The 14,443-nt window shown below is 46.0% G+C and overlaps 1 protein-coding gene and 1 long non-coding RNA gene across 3 annotated transcripts in view; one reads left to right on the top strand and one right to left on the bottom strand.

Annotated features, from left to right (window-relative positions):
- LOC133232821 (uncharacterized) overlaps positions 1-14,443 on the top strand; it is a 307,249-nt gene that overhangs the window by 218,846 nt on the left and 73,960 nt on the right. The gene's annotated exons all lie outside the window — the stretch shown is intronic.
- Positions 1-14,443, bottom strand: part of SEC14L1 (SEC14 like lipid binding 1) — a 47,775-nt gene that overhangs the window by 11,440 nt on the left and 21,892 nt on the right. For both annotated transcript variants that reach the window (XM_061392706.1, XM_061392705.1), the window contains exons 3-7: positions 3,621-3,770; positions 3,368-3,499; positions 2,016-2,144; positions 1,095-1,329; positions 94-203 (exon numbers count right to left, since the gene is read on the bottom strand). In XM_061392706.1, the coding sequence (XP_061248690.1) occupies positions 94-203; positions 1,095-1,329; positions 2,016-2,144; positions 3,368-3,499; positions 3,621-3,770 (756 nt within the window). The remainder of the gene's footprint in view (positions 1-93; positions 204-1,094; positions 1,330-2,015; positions 2,145-3,367; positions 3,500-3,620; positions 3,771-14,443) is intronic.

Raw genomic sequence — 14,443 nt, forward strand, 5'->3', positions numbered from 1 at the left:
TGACTGTGAGTCACTCGAACAGGACCAGGCGTCCAGGTTGAACAACGGCACCCCTGCACACGTGCCTGGATGCACACTCGGGCAGATGCTCACCTTGCCCTTGTGGGTCTCCTGGAGCCACTGGCGAAGCCGGATCAGGCAGCTCTCCTGCAGTGGAGTCAGGTCGCCCAGGTATCTCTTGATGTAGTCTGCATCTAGTTTGTCTAGAATATCAATTTCGGACATTCTTAACAATAAGAACATTGGAACTTGAAGACTTCCAAACTGCCCCACTCGGTGACGTTCCCATGTGGTCCAGGAGTCAGAGATAAACGAGCCACGGGGGACGGTGGACTCTAACCAGCCACCAAAGGGCCCCCCGGTGACTGTCTAAACCCAGTCACCGCAGAAGCACAAGGAAACATGCGCATTCCAAGACACATCCAGCTGCCGCCAAGTCACCACTGTTTGCCAAGTATCAACTCTATTCACGATATCACGGCTGTTATCAATATTTAATAATACTTAATTCAGAGGGCAAAGCTGAGCCACAGAGAAGGCAGGGAAAAATAAATGCCAATGATTCAACAGAACTTCTGAGGGCAAAATTTTCTTGTACTGTCTTACTTTACATTGGGCATGACACTGAGCAATCAAAAAGGGTTTGTGTGCGTGTGTGTGTGTGTGTGTGTCACACGAGAAAGGCGTGGAGCCTGCCACCTACAGCTGTGTCTCTCCATGGAAGTCACTTGGTTCCTCTGAGCCTTAGTTATTAACTCAGTTATAAAACAAAGACAAAAGCATTTCTTACCTAAAAGGGACTATTATTAAATGAGCAAACATTCACAAAGTGCTCAGAAGAGTGCCTGGCATCTAGGAAGCCGAAAATGGGTATGCTGATGATATAACTGTGTTAACCCCTTCCTGACCATTTTTAAAAACTCTTGTTTCTTCATTCTAAGAAAAAAATAAAATGAATGTGTTATGTAAGCCAGAGGCAAGGGGACAGTGGTAAGATCCATCTTTGTTCGTGTCATAGCTATGTGTCCCAAGAGGCAAGGGTTCCAGGTCAGCCTGGAGTCTTGCCCTTAGAATGAGGCCCCTTGCAGACTCACCGTCCGGGGTCCCTGCGGTGGGCTCGGCTGCCCCACTCGGGGTGCTGAGGGGCTCGCCGCTCAGCCCTTCCTTGAGCGTGGGGTCAGGCACGACGACAGTCAGTGACGCTGCTGGTTTCTTGCAGGACAAGGACGTCTCCAGAGAGGGGGCGGCGGCAGGTGGAGTCCAGCGGGGCACAAACGTGATGCCCTCTTCCTCTAACTGACGGAGGTAGTACTCGATGATCTCCTTGCCCTTGGGAGCAAAGCCAGTTCTGAGGTTAGTGCTGCTACACTGAGCTTCCAAGTCACTCACTCCTCGAGGGTTTTGAAAACCATGACGAAAACCGAGTGACTACAGAACAAATAGGAAAAAGAAAAGCCAAATGCTTCTGTGGGTTTTTTCCCCATAATTTTACTTCCCCTTCTTTAGAGGCCTAGGAAGCCATGTCTCGGACAGTGTTACGTCACCAGTTGCAAGCGCTGGCTCACCGCCCTGTGCCCAGGATGTGCTGTGTGTGTCAATCCAAACGCTCTCCAGGAGCACCGAGAACAAGCCTTGGGAAAGCACCCCCTAACCCCAAATGATAACATCTGACACCCAAATGCCACGCTGATGAGCAGCAGCAGGAAAACAAGAAGGGAGCTTCTTCCAGGGAAGACGAGCCTCACCTCCCAAGGCCTCGGAGGGACCCGAGAGGCCTCCCCCAGCGGGCCCCGGACCCTAGTCCCCACCTCTCCCTGCAGTTCCGAGCAGGCAGCACCACAGCCAGCGGCCGCACACTCGCCCCTGACCTCCACCAGCGACCAGCGCGGTCTGTGGCCCCCATCCTCCCCTTTCACTCACCGGGACCCCTGACTAACCCACCCCCAGCCTCCTGAAGGGACCAGCTTGGACCATCTCAAGAGACTCCTGCCCATAAAACCCCAAGGGACACTCACTTTTTTAATGTTGCTGGTATATTGTTTCATTGCAATTTTTTCTACTGTACTTTCAAAACCAAAGAAAGATTTAATATCTAAACTTGCTGACTGTTCAAAACAGGTCCAGTCTTCATTTTCAGGGTGAACCTGCAGGTAAAAGAGAAAGTATTCTCATTAATTATACTGACGACTGAGAATATTTGCTCCTCAGTTCACTGGTACCAAGGGGGGAAAAAAACACTTATTTTACTAACAATGTTATTATCATGAAAAGAGCAGATGGAAAAATTACAGAGAGATTCAGAATTATGAAAAGGCTCAAATAATATTTTTAAAATATTCTAAAAATGACTATTAAAAGGAGAGCTTTATTTTCATGCTTGGTAATATCATTCATTTATTCACCATATTTACCGAGTAGTGTTCTCTATCACAAACAAAACCAAGATCCCTGCCTTGTGAGGGTTACAGTCTAGCAGAAGACTGGCAGTTGGCCATAAACACAATAGGTAAGAAGTTAAACCAGTGCTGGAAGAGAAGCACTATGGGGAACAGGAAAGTTGGCAGCAGGGTTAAAAGGACTGGAGGGCAGTTCACAGAATTAAACAGGGCGCTCAGGGCTGGCTTCGTCGAAAGGCAGACCTGAGCGAAGCCCGCAAGAGGCAAGGATGGGCATCGAGCGGAGGTCTGGGGGCAGAGGGAGCAGAGAGACCAGGGGCCCTCTGGGAAGCACACCGACGTGATCAGAGGCTGTGAGACGGCGGGCAGGCCTGCGCACGAGGCAGCCAGGACACAGAGGAGAGAGGAAGAGAAAATGCAGGGCCTCATGAGCCACTGTGAGGCTTGTGGGTTTTTCCTCTGAGTGAACTGCAGACACTGCAGAGCTCTGAGCCCTGACATGATCTGACACACTTTAAAAGGATCACTCTGGATTCAGTGTCAAGGATACACTATAGGAAGGTGAGGGAGGAAGCGAGAGACCTACTGGGTTATTCCAATACTCCAGTCAGAGAAGTTCTTGCTCTGGGTGGTGAGCAGGCAAGACGGGAGGCAGATAAATGCACTCAGATCCAATCTCAGAGGGACACACATTTCAAAAGTGTTAGCGTGGGCCAGAAACGACGTGGCGTATTCATATTAAAGAACAAACCAGGGCATCACTTGGCCACCTTAACTGCCGCAACAATGTAGTCCATCCTGCAGGACACCCCAGCTGCCACCCTGCTGATCCCACGCATTAGAAACCAGTAACTGTGTGTGACGGAGAACTGCCCTCTCAGACAAAGACACGCACTGCCTACCGCGAGGGCCCGAGGGCTCTCAGAAGACCACGCACCCACCTCCCACCTCCGCCCTGTGCAGCTACTCACGCTGTAGCAGCAGAGCTCGTTAATGATGACCCGATTAGAAAACGTTTCATTATGGGCCTCAATGTGCAAAGTACGTTCCCGAGAGTTCAGTGAGTTTTTCTGGATAAAATAAACGTAATCAACTCCTGCAATCTTCAAAACAGAAAGAAAAAAGGGTTAATGAATAACACCCAACTGCAACCAACAGAAGCAATAAGCACAAATTCATTTTGGTTTTGGGGGGATTGCCTTTTAAGGTGTCCTTTCCAGTTACCTTTTTCAGCAGTCGAGGAGCATCTATATCCAGTTTGCAGCGCCTTTCTATAATGTGAATAGCCCCATCTTCACTCCTGAATTCATTCACAGTGTCACTGTCCACAAACATTGGAATCAAAGGACACGTAGGGAACCTCCTTTCATAGGCCTGTGAATACAATTTTGAAAAAAAGGAACTGAACCAAGATACAGCCTGGCAGTCTGGCACTGATGGTGTCCCTGGAATACAGGCATCTCTTCATACACACCAACAGTTACATCACAGCTCCCTTCATCTTTACACCTTAAACTTTCAATATTTGAAGAAAGAAAAAGACATTCTGTGTGCATGGATTGGAAGACTCAACACAGTAAAGATATCAATTCTCCCCATATGGATAGAGAGGTTTAACATAATTCCTTTAAAATCCCAGCAAGATTTTCTTTTGCAGCTTATGGACAAGAGTACTTTAAAACTTACACCGAATGGCGATAGAACGAAAATAGCTAAAGCAATTCTGGAAAAGAAGACTATGTTGGGAAGCACCCCTTCCCATCTCAGTATGAACGCTCAATATGCGGCTACAGGAATCCAGACTGTGTGCACAGGTGGAGGGAAAGACACAGAGCTCCGTGGGTGGGTCAGGGAGCCACAAACTGACCCTCCCAAATGTGCCCCCCAACGGTGTTCTGCCAACAAAGCTGCTAAAGCAATTCAATGGAAGGAGGATGGCCTTTTCACAAATATTACTGGAGAAATTACACACCCATAGAGAAAAAAAGGAACCTGATGAACCCCATACTTGTAGAAACTATCTCAAAATGGATTATGAACTTAAATATGTTTGTAATGTAGTTTTAAAAATGTATTTTTTGACTGCACCATGCAGCTTGTAGGATCTGAGTTCCAGGACCGGGGATCAAACGTGAAACGTGGGCCCCTGGTAGTGGAAGCACAGAGCCACTGGACCTCCAGGGAAGTGCCTGTAGCGTTTTTGAAATGACAAACTTGTAGAAATGGAGAACAGGTTAGTGGCTGCCAGGGGACGAGCGGGGAGTGAGTGGGACTGTAACAGTGTAGCAGGAGGGGAACCCTTGGGAGACGCTCTGTCTCTTGACTGTACTGTGTTGATATCCTGGACGTACATGATGCTCAACGACAGTCTCTTTGGATGTTACTGTCGGGAGGAAAAATGAGTCAAGAGCCTGTGGAATCGCTCCACAGTATTTCCTGGGAATAATATGCTATTAATATCCTATAAGTCTATCATTATTTCAAAATACAAAAACTTAAAGATGATTTGCTATATAATTTGTCCAAACTTTTAGAAAATGCACACAGGCACCAGATTTGGTTTGCTCCATAGCCATCCGTGAAGATTACTGATCTAAAGATAACTGAAGCCGTCCAGTGGCTCACAGGTGTGGGTGAGCAGGAAACCACAGGACACGGCGGGGAGAAGACACCTGAGAGAGGAAGCCCAGGGCTCGCCTCTCAGCTCTGCTCCCCATAAGGACAGGCACCGAGGTGACCGACATGCTACTCCCCTCTGAGGCTGCAGGAGAAACATGACAAGGGGAACTGAGACATCCCATCTGGAAACTAATGACAACCAAGCACAGATCTGAGGAAGAAACTTACAGTGCTGAAAAGATTAATCAGTGCGGAGGTGGCACACACTGCCCTGACTTTACCTCTAAAAGAGTGGCAGCAGTTTCAGAGCACTGTCATGCTAAAAAGTCAGTCTTCCTGGGGAAGTTCCACAGGCGGTCACAAGAGACCCCATGCAACACCAGAGCAACTGGGCAGCTCCTCCACCCAGGATGCTCACGACCATTTCATTTCAAGTGACTCGGTCTTCTGTATGTGTCTCATCTTCTCTCCATCACATTATCAAGTTTCCCCAGTCTGAAACATGAATGCCGCACTCCTGCTGTCCACGTTATTTAAAAGGCACCAAGCTAGGCAACATGCAAGGGAGGGGAAGAGGAAGCAGACAGTTCAGGAAATGGAGTCAGGGAAACACACAAGTGTCCTAAGAATAGGCAAGTGCTCTAAGGGCGCAAGGAGAAAAGAGTAAACAGCTTGGAGGGGTGGAGGCTCCGGAAGGCTGAAGGGAGAGGAGGAATAACACTGGGCCTAAGTGGAAAGGTCTGTGCGTGGTCAGTGATGAGGGGAGAACATTTTCAGGACAGAGAACCCAGGAGTGCAACTCTGAGGAAACCTCAGGGTGAGCGGGGACCCACAGCCAGCAGAGGAGGGAACTGGCGACCTGCACTCTGACACTGCCTGCCACGCTCCTGCTCAGCACCCAACCACGTGGCCAGGCCCCCAGGGTGGGTGCGTGTGTGTGTGCGTGTGTGTGTGTGTGTGGCTGCGGGGAACAGGACCAACAGAAGGCCCTGCCTTCCTGGAGCTGCCCTCCTCGTGGGAAAGGAGGGGATGCCACCATGTCACATCTGGTCTGGAAGGGAGGCAGAACTCACGTGGTGACCAACTGCATTTGCTTTTTAGATGTTTTTACTTTGGGACTTGAAAATACATTCTTCATACTTATCTACTCCCCTTCATTCAAATATATTCTGAATCCCGTTAACTGCTAGCGTGGGATATAAATCACAGGAAAATTCTCTTCATGCCTTTTATAATAAACAACATTTAAGAAGTTTATTCAACTGCTGAGATCATACCTCGGATAATTAAGGCCTCAATGAGGCCCTAAAATTTGTTAGTATTAGGCACTGCACACACAATTCTAGAAAAAAAAAATGCTGAGTATCCTTTGTTCTACACACTGACATTGTCTAAACTGACTTCTAAATTTTCCTACATTAAAAAAAAAAAGGCTTTGTACATTCCAGCACTATGATATGTCAAGAAACTGAGATTACAAGGGCTTCAAAAAAAACACAATTCTTCTTAAGTGACATAAAGGGTAGAGTAAGTCCTTGGCAAGAAGCAACCTAAACTCGGCCCTCTACCACTGAAGTACCTATTATATCATTTGCAAAATACCCACAACATCCTTTAAATTCCTGAAATAGAGTGGTCAGCATAAGGCATTACCGACACAGGCTAGCCTTGAATTTAAAACAGAAAAAACTTTCCATTCCCTGTAAATCTATCCCTCCACATAGACGCGTACTCGCTGAGACATTCATTTTCACCTCGGTGTGCCCCAACCAGCTGGTATTTGAGGTATCCAGGCTAAAGAGCCACTAGCACAGGAGTCGGCATGTTCCTCTCCAAGACTCAGCCTGTGTGGAAACTGGTTAGTAAGCATCTGGCCTCCTCCCTCCACTTGGCTACAGGGCAGAGACCAAGTCCTACTTCTCTTTGATTATCCAGAAGAAGGACCTTACTCACTGTCTGAAACAGAGTCACTGTTCAACAAACATTTTTTGAAATATGGAATAAGAGCTTCCTAAATAAATCAATGAATCCAGCTTCGTGTTTCTGTGCTCACGTACCCTGGCTTATCTTTAGGAGATATGTGAGGCTATTGAATTTTGTGTACTGTTAGCACAGAAAACTAACTTTCTAGAGGATTAAGGGAAAGGAAGACTGAAAGAAGTTGACAAAACTTTAGTCTCTGAAATTGCTCAGGCTATCAGCAGTATTCTTGCCTGGGAAATCCCATGGACAGAGGAGCCTAGCGGACTACGGTCCATGGGGTCGCAAAGAGTAGGACATGACTTAGTGATTAAACAACCACCACCACCACCCTAGTTTTTCAGCACAAACCAAAACCTATAAAGTTTCTGAAGCCTCTGAAAATTAGAAGCATTCTAATTGTATTAAAATATTTTATTAAAAGCATTTACGTTCTAGCTCTATCTGGAAGGGCCTAGAAGATATGACACCTCAGCCGCAATAAGCAAACTTGGCATCCAGTTCCTATTTTCCAAATACCACTCCCTACTAAAAAGGAAGCTGTGCTCCTTGGAGAAAAGGCTAATTACAAGTCTGGAGCAAATAAAGGTCAAGGTGAGTCTGAAGCATTTCTTACCAGAAATCAAGAAAGTGCTCAATGACTGATGGGGAACCAGCCCGAATGGGTTCCCCTTGTCAATCCCCGGATAACTGGAGCACCAGAAAGAAAACAGGTGATAAAGCATTACAAACCATATAGAAATACTCAAGAAAAACGGGCAGGAAAGAAAATTTAACAGAAAAGATCATCCGATAATCACAGAAGGAATGACATGATTAGAAAAACCACATTCTGCAACCATCAATTTATAATAACTGATTCAAGCAAGGATCATCAAGGGATGCTACAGAAAGGGAGTTGCTGGAAGACACCACAGCCTCAAATTATGATCCTGCTAGTTATGTGTGACAAAGGCACAGCAGAACCACTATCACGCAAAGACCTAGCGGACATCACCTTCACCAAATGATGGGAACCACCTGACAATCTGCTGGACGCCACGGAAGCACACACAAGCATGAGTCTTCGTGATGCAAACTGTGAACTAAAGCTAATCAAGAGGACAACCAGACACACCCAACTTATGGAATATTCTGCAAAACAACCAGCCCAAACCTTTACAAAAGAAAAACTGTCGATTTCCCTGGTGAGTCCAGTGGTTAAGACTCCGTCCTCCAATGCAGGGGGTGTGGGGTCAATCTCTGGTCAGGGAACCAATGTCCCATACACCATGGGAGTGGCCAAAAATTTGAAAAAAGAAAAACTGTCAATGTCTTGATAAACAAAGAAAGTAGGGGAGTGTCTAGAATTAAGACAACTGAAGAGACAGGATTATCGAATGCAATGCTGCCCTGGCTCCTGGACTGGAATAAACATAGCTCTAGAAAATAGTTAAGGAAACGTGACCATATTAAGTAGTATTAATTGCATATTAAGTAGCAGTATTCTATCAGTGTCAGATTTCTCAGTTGTGATAATGACAGTTACATAGGAGAACATCTATTCTTCAGTATTTAGGGCAAAAGTGTTAAGATACACACAGCTTACTTTCAAGTGGTTGGTTCTACGGGGAAAAAAAAAGGTGTATGTGTGGGAAGGAACAAAATAAAACAAACATGTTAGTTTAGGTGATATGTGTACAGGTACTCACTACACTTTATCAACTTTTTTAATAGAAATTTTTCAAAACAGAAAGTTGGGAAAAATATTAACAGGGAAAATTCACACGAAACCCAACGGTGCCTCTGCATATAACTGATTAAGTGCAACAGGTCACATTCACCCGTGAAACTGTTTACGAGGTCAGGTGCGCCCACAGCGCAGTCCAGGCAGAGGCCAGGCGTCCAGTCCCGGGGGCCCTCCTCACGGGGCCGCCTCCCCCGGCGGCTTGCTGTCGCTCGGAGGTGAGACACAGGCCCAGGGAACTCAAGCTTCTGGTTTCTAAATCCCGATTTTACAAAGTGACCCTATTTTTAAAACCCTGTTTGGGACAAAGCCCACACCTGCAGGCCTTCCATTTTATTTCTACAGGAGGAAATCTCCAGAAGTGAGGAAGAACCCCACGTTTCAACCACCACTAGGTTCCAATCACTTCATCAGAAAGAAGAGCCAAGGGAACTTTCAAATGCCTTTTTTTTTTTTTTGCCAACTATCTGCAGTACTATCAAGTCATTTCCTAATCACACTCAATATTTATCTAATACAAAAACCAAGAAAGGCTGAAGGAAAGTAACTCTTCCAGAAGTAATTGCTTCAGAGGGAGAGGCATGTTCTTTGATGTTTCCTCTTAAAAGGAAAAATTACTTTTGGAAGAAAAATAACCACTGCAGTCATTTGCTGGCTCTCTCTAACACCGAGGTCGTTTCGACGGAGAAAGCAGCCCTACGGCCTTTTCCACTCGCCTCTGCGAGGAGGGCCGCTTCTCGGTGACAGCTCCCTCCTACCTTCCGACGCCCACCCTTCCTCTTTCAAAAGGGATTTCTGAGCCTGCAATTTGGGAGCTTGGCAACAGTACTTTGAGTTTTTAACCAACCTTTGAATGCAACTGTGACATAACTAAAAGCTAGTACTGTGCTAAAGAAAACCATATTTCAGTGAAGACATTTCAACCCGTGAATTAATAAGCTTAACACTGCATTCTGCCAGGAAAACCCATCCGAAAGAAATTCCATTTAAAGAACCCACCTTTAAATTGAACTCTGTTCATACCCAATTTAGCCAACAAGCTAAGCCAGCTGCTTTCCATGGAGAAACTTGGCTATCCTATGGCACCAGACATGACCTTCATAAACAGGTCAGGTTTACACTGAAGAATCAGTGAGTGAAAAAGTTAACTGTCGCTTTAGACTCTCTTAGAAATTGAAGTCATGAAGTGAACTGTTAGCTGCTCAGCTGTGTCTAACTCTATGCGACCCTGTGGACTGTAGCACACCAGGCTCCTCTGTCCACGGGATTTTCTGAGCAAGAATACTGGAAGTGGGTTGCCATTTCCTACTCTAGGGGATATTCTCGACTCAGGGATTGAACCCAGGTTGCTGGTGCTCAAATAATATACAACCCATCAAGAAAATGTGACAAACTGACCCAAGTCCCTCAGAGTTCTATTTCTATTAATCCTGCCTCTCAAATTACACACATGTGAAGAGGGCCTGTATACGCAGCCCTATGCCAAGGTTCTAGAGAACACACGAGTGGGAGACACAGGAACATGCACCTGTACACAGGCAGCAGGGGCCCCCAAGGAAAGGTAAGCAGCACGGGGTGGGCTGAACGACAACGCCCTGGCCGGGTGGCTCCTGGCCGGGTGGCTCCGGAGGCTTCGTGGAGGCAGTAGTCTGCAGGGGGTCTTGAAGGGCAGGCAGCTTTAGAGAGGCAACCTGCAGAGAAGGGAACATTCCCGGGTGGGGGGAACAGGAGTAGAACCAAAAGTCAGCCAAGTTGGATGAGTCTGTGGCTGAAACTCAAACGCAAGATGACCATCTAAGCCAACTGCAGATAGGAAAAGTGACGACGACCCAGGGAACCCAGGGGCCCTGTGCTGTCACAATTCAGCCCTGCGTGGGCCCTCGCACTCCACCTCGAAACTGAGGTTCCAAATCAGGTGCTGTTTGTGAATAACTGCTCATACTTAACAAGATAGTAATGAAACCAGAATCTGTGGATATCTGTGCCCTTTGAAAGAAAAGTTATAATTCAGTTAGTCATAACATATACTTCATTCATACAATTACTTACTGACAACCCAATCAGATTATCTACCTTCAAAGGAGTACAAGACTAGCAACAAACCATGGTAAAATGGTGCACACAACTGTATTAGGTAAGTTCTGTATTTATCCCACAGTCAATCCCCTCCATTCCCAGTCTTCAGATGGATCAATATATCAAGTCATAACAACAGGATTGGAACCTGCTAGTAAGATCAAACAAGAAAACATAATGAATATACTACAACTAAAACAATACATATAAAAATTTAATCTGCCCCAAGCCATTTCCCTCTCAGTTCAGTTCAGTTCAGTCACTCAGTCGTGTCTGACTCTTGGCAACCCCATGAATCGCAGCACACCAGGCCTCCCTGTCCATCACCAACTCCCGGAGTTCACCCACATCATGTGCATCGAGTCAGTGATGCCATCCAGCCATCTCATCCTCTGTCGTCCCCTTCTCCTCCTGCCCCCAATGCCTCCCAGCATCAGGGTCTTTTCCAATGAGTCAACTCTTCACATGAGGTGGCCAAAGTATTGGAGTTTCAGCCTTAGCATCAGTCCTTCCAATGAACACCCAGGACTGGTCTCCTTTAGGATGGACTGGTTGGATCTCCTTGCAGTTCAAGGGACTCTCAAGAGTCTTCTCCAACACCACAGTTCAAAAGTGTTAATTCTTCGGCGCTCAGCTTTCTTCACAGTCCAATTCTCACATCCACACACGACCACTGGAAAAACCATAGCCTTGACTAGACGAACCTTTGTTGGCAAAGTAATATCTCTGTTTTTTAATATGCTATCTAGGTTGGTCATAACTTTCCTTCCAAGGAGTAAGCGTCTTTTAATTTCATGGCTGCAGTCACCATCTGCAGTGATTTTGGAGCCCCAAAAAATAAACTGACAGTTTCCTCTGTTTCCCCATCTATTTCCCATGAAGTGATGGGACCGGATGCCATGATCTTCGTTTTCTGAATGTTGAGCTTTAAGCCAACTTTTTCACTCTCCACTTTCACTTTCATCAAGAGGCTTTTTAGTTCCTCTTCACTTTCTGCCATAAGGGTGGTGTCATCTGCCTATCTGAGGTTATGGATATATCTCCCGGTAATCTTGATTCCAGCTTTTGCTTCTTCTAGCCCAGCATTTCTCATGATGTACCCTGCATGTAAGTTAAATAAGCAGGGTGACAATATACAGCCTCGACATACTCCTTTTCCTATTTGGAACCAGTCTGTTGTTCCATGTCCAGTTCTAACTGTTGCTTCCTGACCTGCATATTTCCCTCTAAGATCAAACATATCTGAAGCTTAAATTATTAATTCATCTTACACAACCTCAGATTCCATGATCCCAATAACACACTTTTTCCAGAGGTAGTATGTAGTCTGAGAAAGACTTCAGTTCAACCCATCGTGCCATAGGTCTAAGGAAAGGGCATTTAAGAGACTCATGAAACCCAACAAAGGAGGTTGATTTCTTTGCTAGAGCCACACACTGAAATGTGTGACGACTGCGGAAGGCACAATTATGGCTCAAAGAACAGATGGTGAGAGCGCAGCTCACACACAGAGTGCACCAAAACGTTCGCAACTACAAATATTTTAGACAGTTTTTTTTAAAACCAGGAACACATCCTTTTCTCCCAACACCTACCCGCACAGTTAGCACACAATGATTTAACTGGCTCTGTTTACTTTTGATGAAGGAGCCATTTCCTCGTGTATCACTCTACACAACAGAGGGGGACAGGCAGGCCCTGAAGACACGCTGAGGGACTTTGCATCAACACGTCAGTTCCTTTACTCACATCCGCTCCTTTGCTCCAAGAGTTCTGAACATGAAATGCTTTTGTTAAAGGATAAGAACTTTTGTTAACACACTTTAACAGACTGACAGAGCTACTGGATTTTCAAATAAAACTCAAAGGATAATCAGTATGCTTGACTAACTGCATCTTGCGCGTGTTAATTCAGATTAGAAAACTATGGCCCATACTTGTCCAAACTGCTTCGTGTTTCTGAAAGATCTCAAGACTGACATTTCAGACAACAGCCTGGGGGCTCCATACTTCCATGGGTTTATTATCTTGAAGACAATCATGCACGACATTTCTGATGGGGTATCCGGAGTGGGTTTATTATCTTGAAGACAGTCATGCATGACATTTCTGATTGGGTATCTGGAGTGGGTTTATTACTTGAAGACAATCACGCACGACATTTCTGATAGGTATCTGGAGTCACTGGTCCTTAAAGCACTGTCTCTTGGGGCAGAATGCCAGAGGTTCCCAAATTTGGGTTCCTGGCACCCTTGGAATCTCGACTTTTTCACGGTGCCCGAGGCCAAAGGAAATACCACTTATTAGATTATGGGGTCCAAACAACTTAAAAAGCATTTGGGTCTTAATAACTTAGTAACCATTTGAAAAATAATATGCTTCTTAAGTTGAAGGAGAAAACGTTTTGCTTCAGTCCTAAATAGCGAGAGTGATCTGAGGATGCGCGTGCACTCCTCTCAGACTCACGCTGCCGCTGCTGTGAGTTCCTGCTGCACACAACGCACAGCAACCACCGCAAGCCCAACCGCACAGAGATGCAACATCATCGAAGGACGTGCAGTGTGATCCCGAAACCGTGAACTACCCTGAACCAAGAGTCTGCAGTGTTTGTGAAAGGTAGAGTATCACAGTGCTTCCTCAAAAACGGAAACTGTCCTATAGCCCGGGTGCTCTGGGGTGCCTCAGAACACACTTTGGGAACTGTGGCTCCAAGGGCTCTAAATTTTATTCATTCGTTCACAAATTCCTCTGCCTATAAATACATTATTCAAAATACAAACAGGGACTTCTTTGGTGGTCCAGTGGTTAAGAAATCACCTTGCAATGCAAGGGGACAAGGGTTCGACCCCTGATCAGGGAACTAAGATCCCATATGTGGCAGAGCAACTAAGCCCACGCGCCACGACCACCGAGCCTGTGGCCACAATGACGCCCAGGTGCCACAGCTAAGACCCAAGGCAGCCAAATAATTCAGTAAGTGTATTTTAGAAATGAAAACAAACGAGCTTCAATCCAACTGCTCACCCTATACTATCAACCTTTCCATCAAATACAAAAGGCCCAGTGCCCAAGCTCAATTTCCAACTTCTGCGTAAAGGCCTTCAAAAACCTAAGGCCGGGGAGCAAACTTTCACACAAGCGAAGGGCCAGACAGTAACTATTTTCAGCTTTCTGGGCAGACAGTCTCTGTGACAAATACTCAGCTCCGCCTTTTGAGGACAGAAGCAGCCATAGACAATATGTAAACAACCCGAATAGAGCTCGGTTCCAATAAAAGTGTATTTATAGAGACTGAAATCTGAATTTCAGATACTTTTCACAAGCCATGAAACAGTCTAGAATTTTTCCCAATCGCTAAAAAATATAAAGACCTATTTTAGCTGGTGTACAAAAACAGACGCGGGGAAAACTGATGCTGGGAAAGACCGAAGGCAGGAGGAGAAAGGGACGACCGAGGATGAGCCGGTTGGATGGCATCATCGACGCGACGGACATGAGTTAGAGTTATCTCCGGGAGTTGGTGATGGACAGGCGTGGCGTGCTGCAGTCCGTGGGGTCGCAGAGAGTCAGACACGACTGAGCGACTGAACTGAACAAAAACAGACAGCAGGCTGTCGTGTGCCCACTCCTGATCTAAGTGATTAAC

The sequence above is a fragment of the Bos javanicus genome, chromosome 19 (genome assembly GCF_032452875.1).
Source record: "Bos javanicus breed banteng chromosome 19, ARS-OSU_banteng_1.0, whole genome shotgun sequence".
In the NCBI taxonomy this organism is placed as follows: Eukaryota; Metazoa; Chordata; class Mammalia; order Artiodactyla; family Bovidae; genus Bos; species Bos javanicus.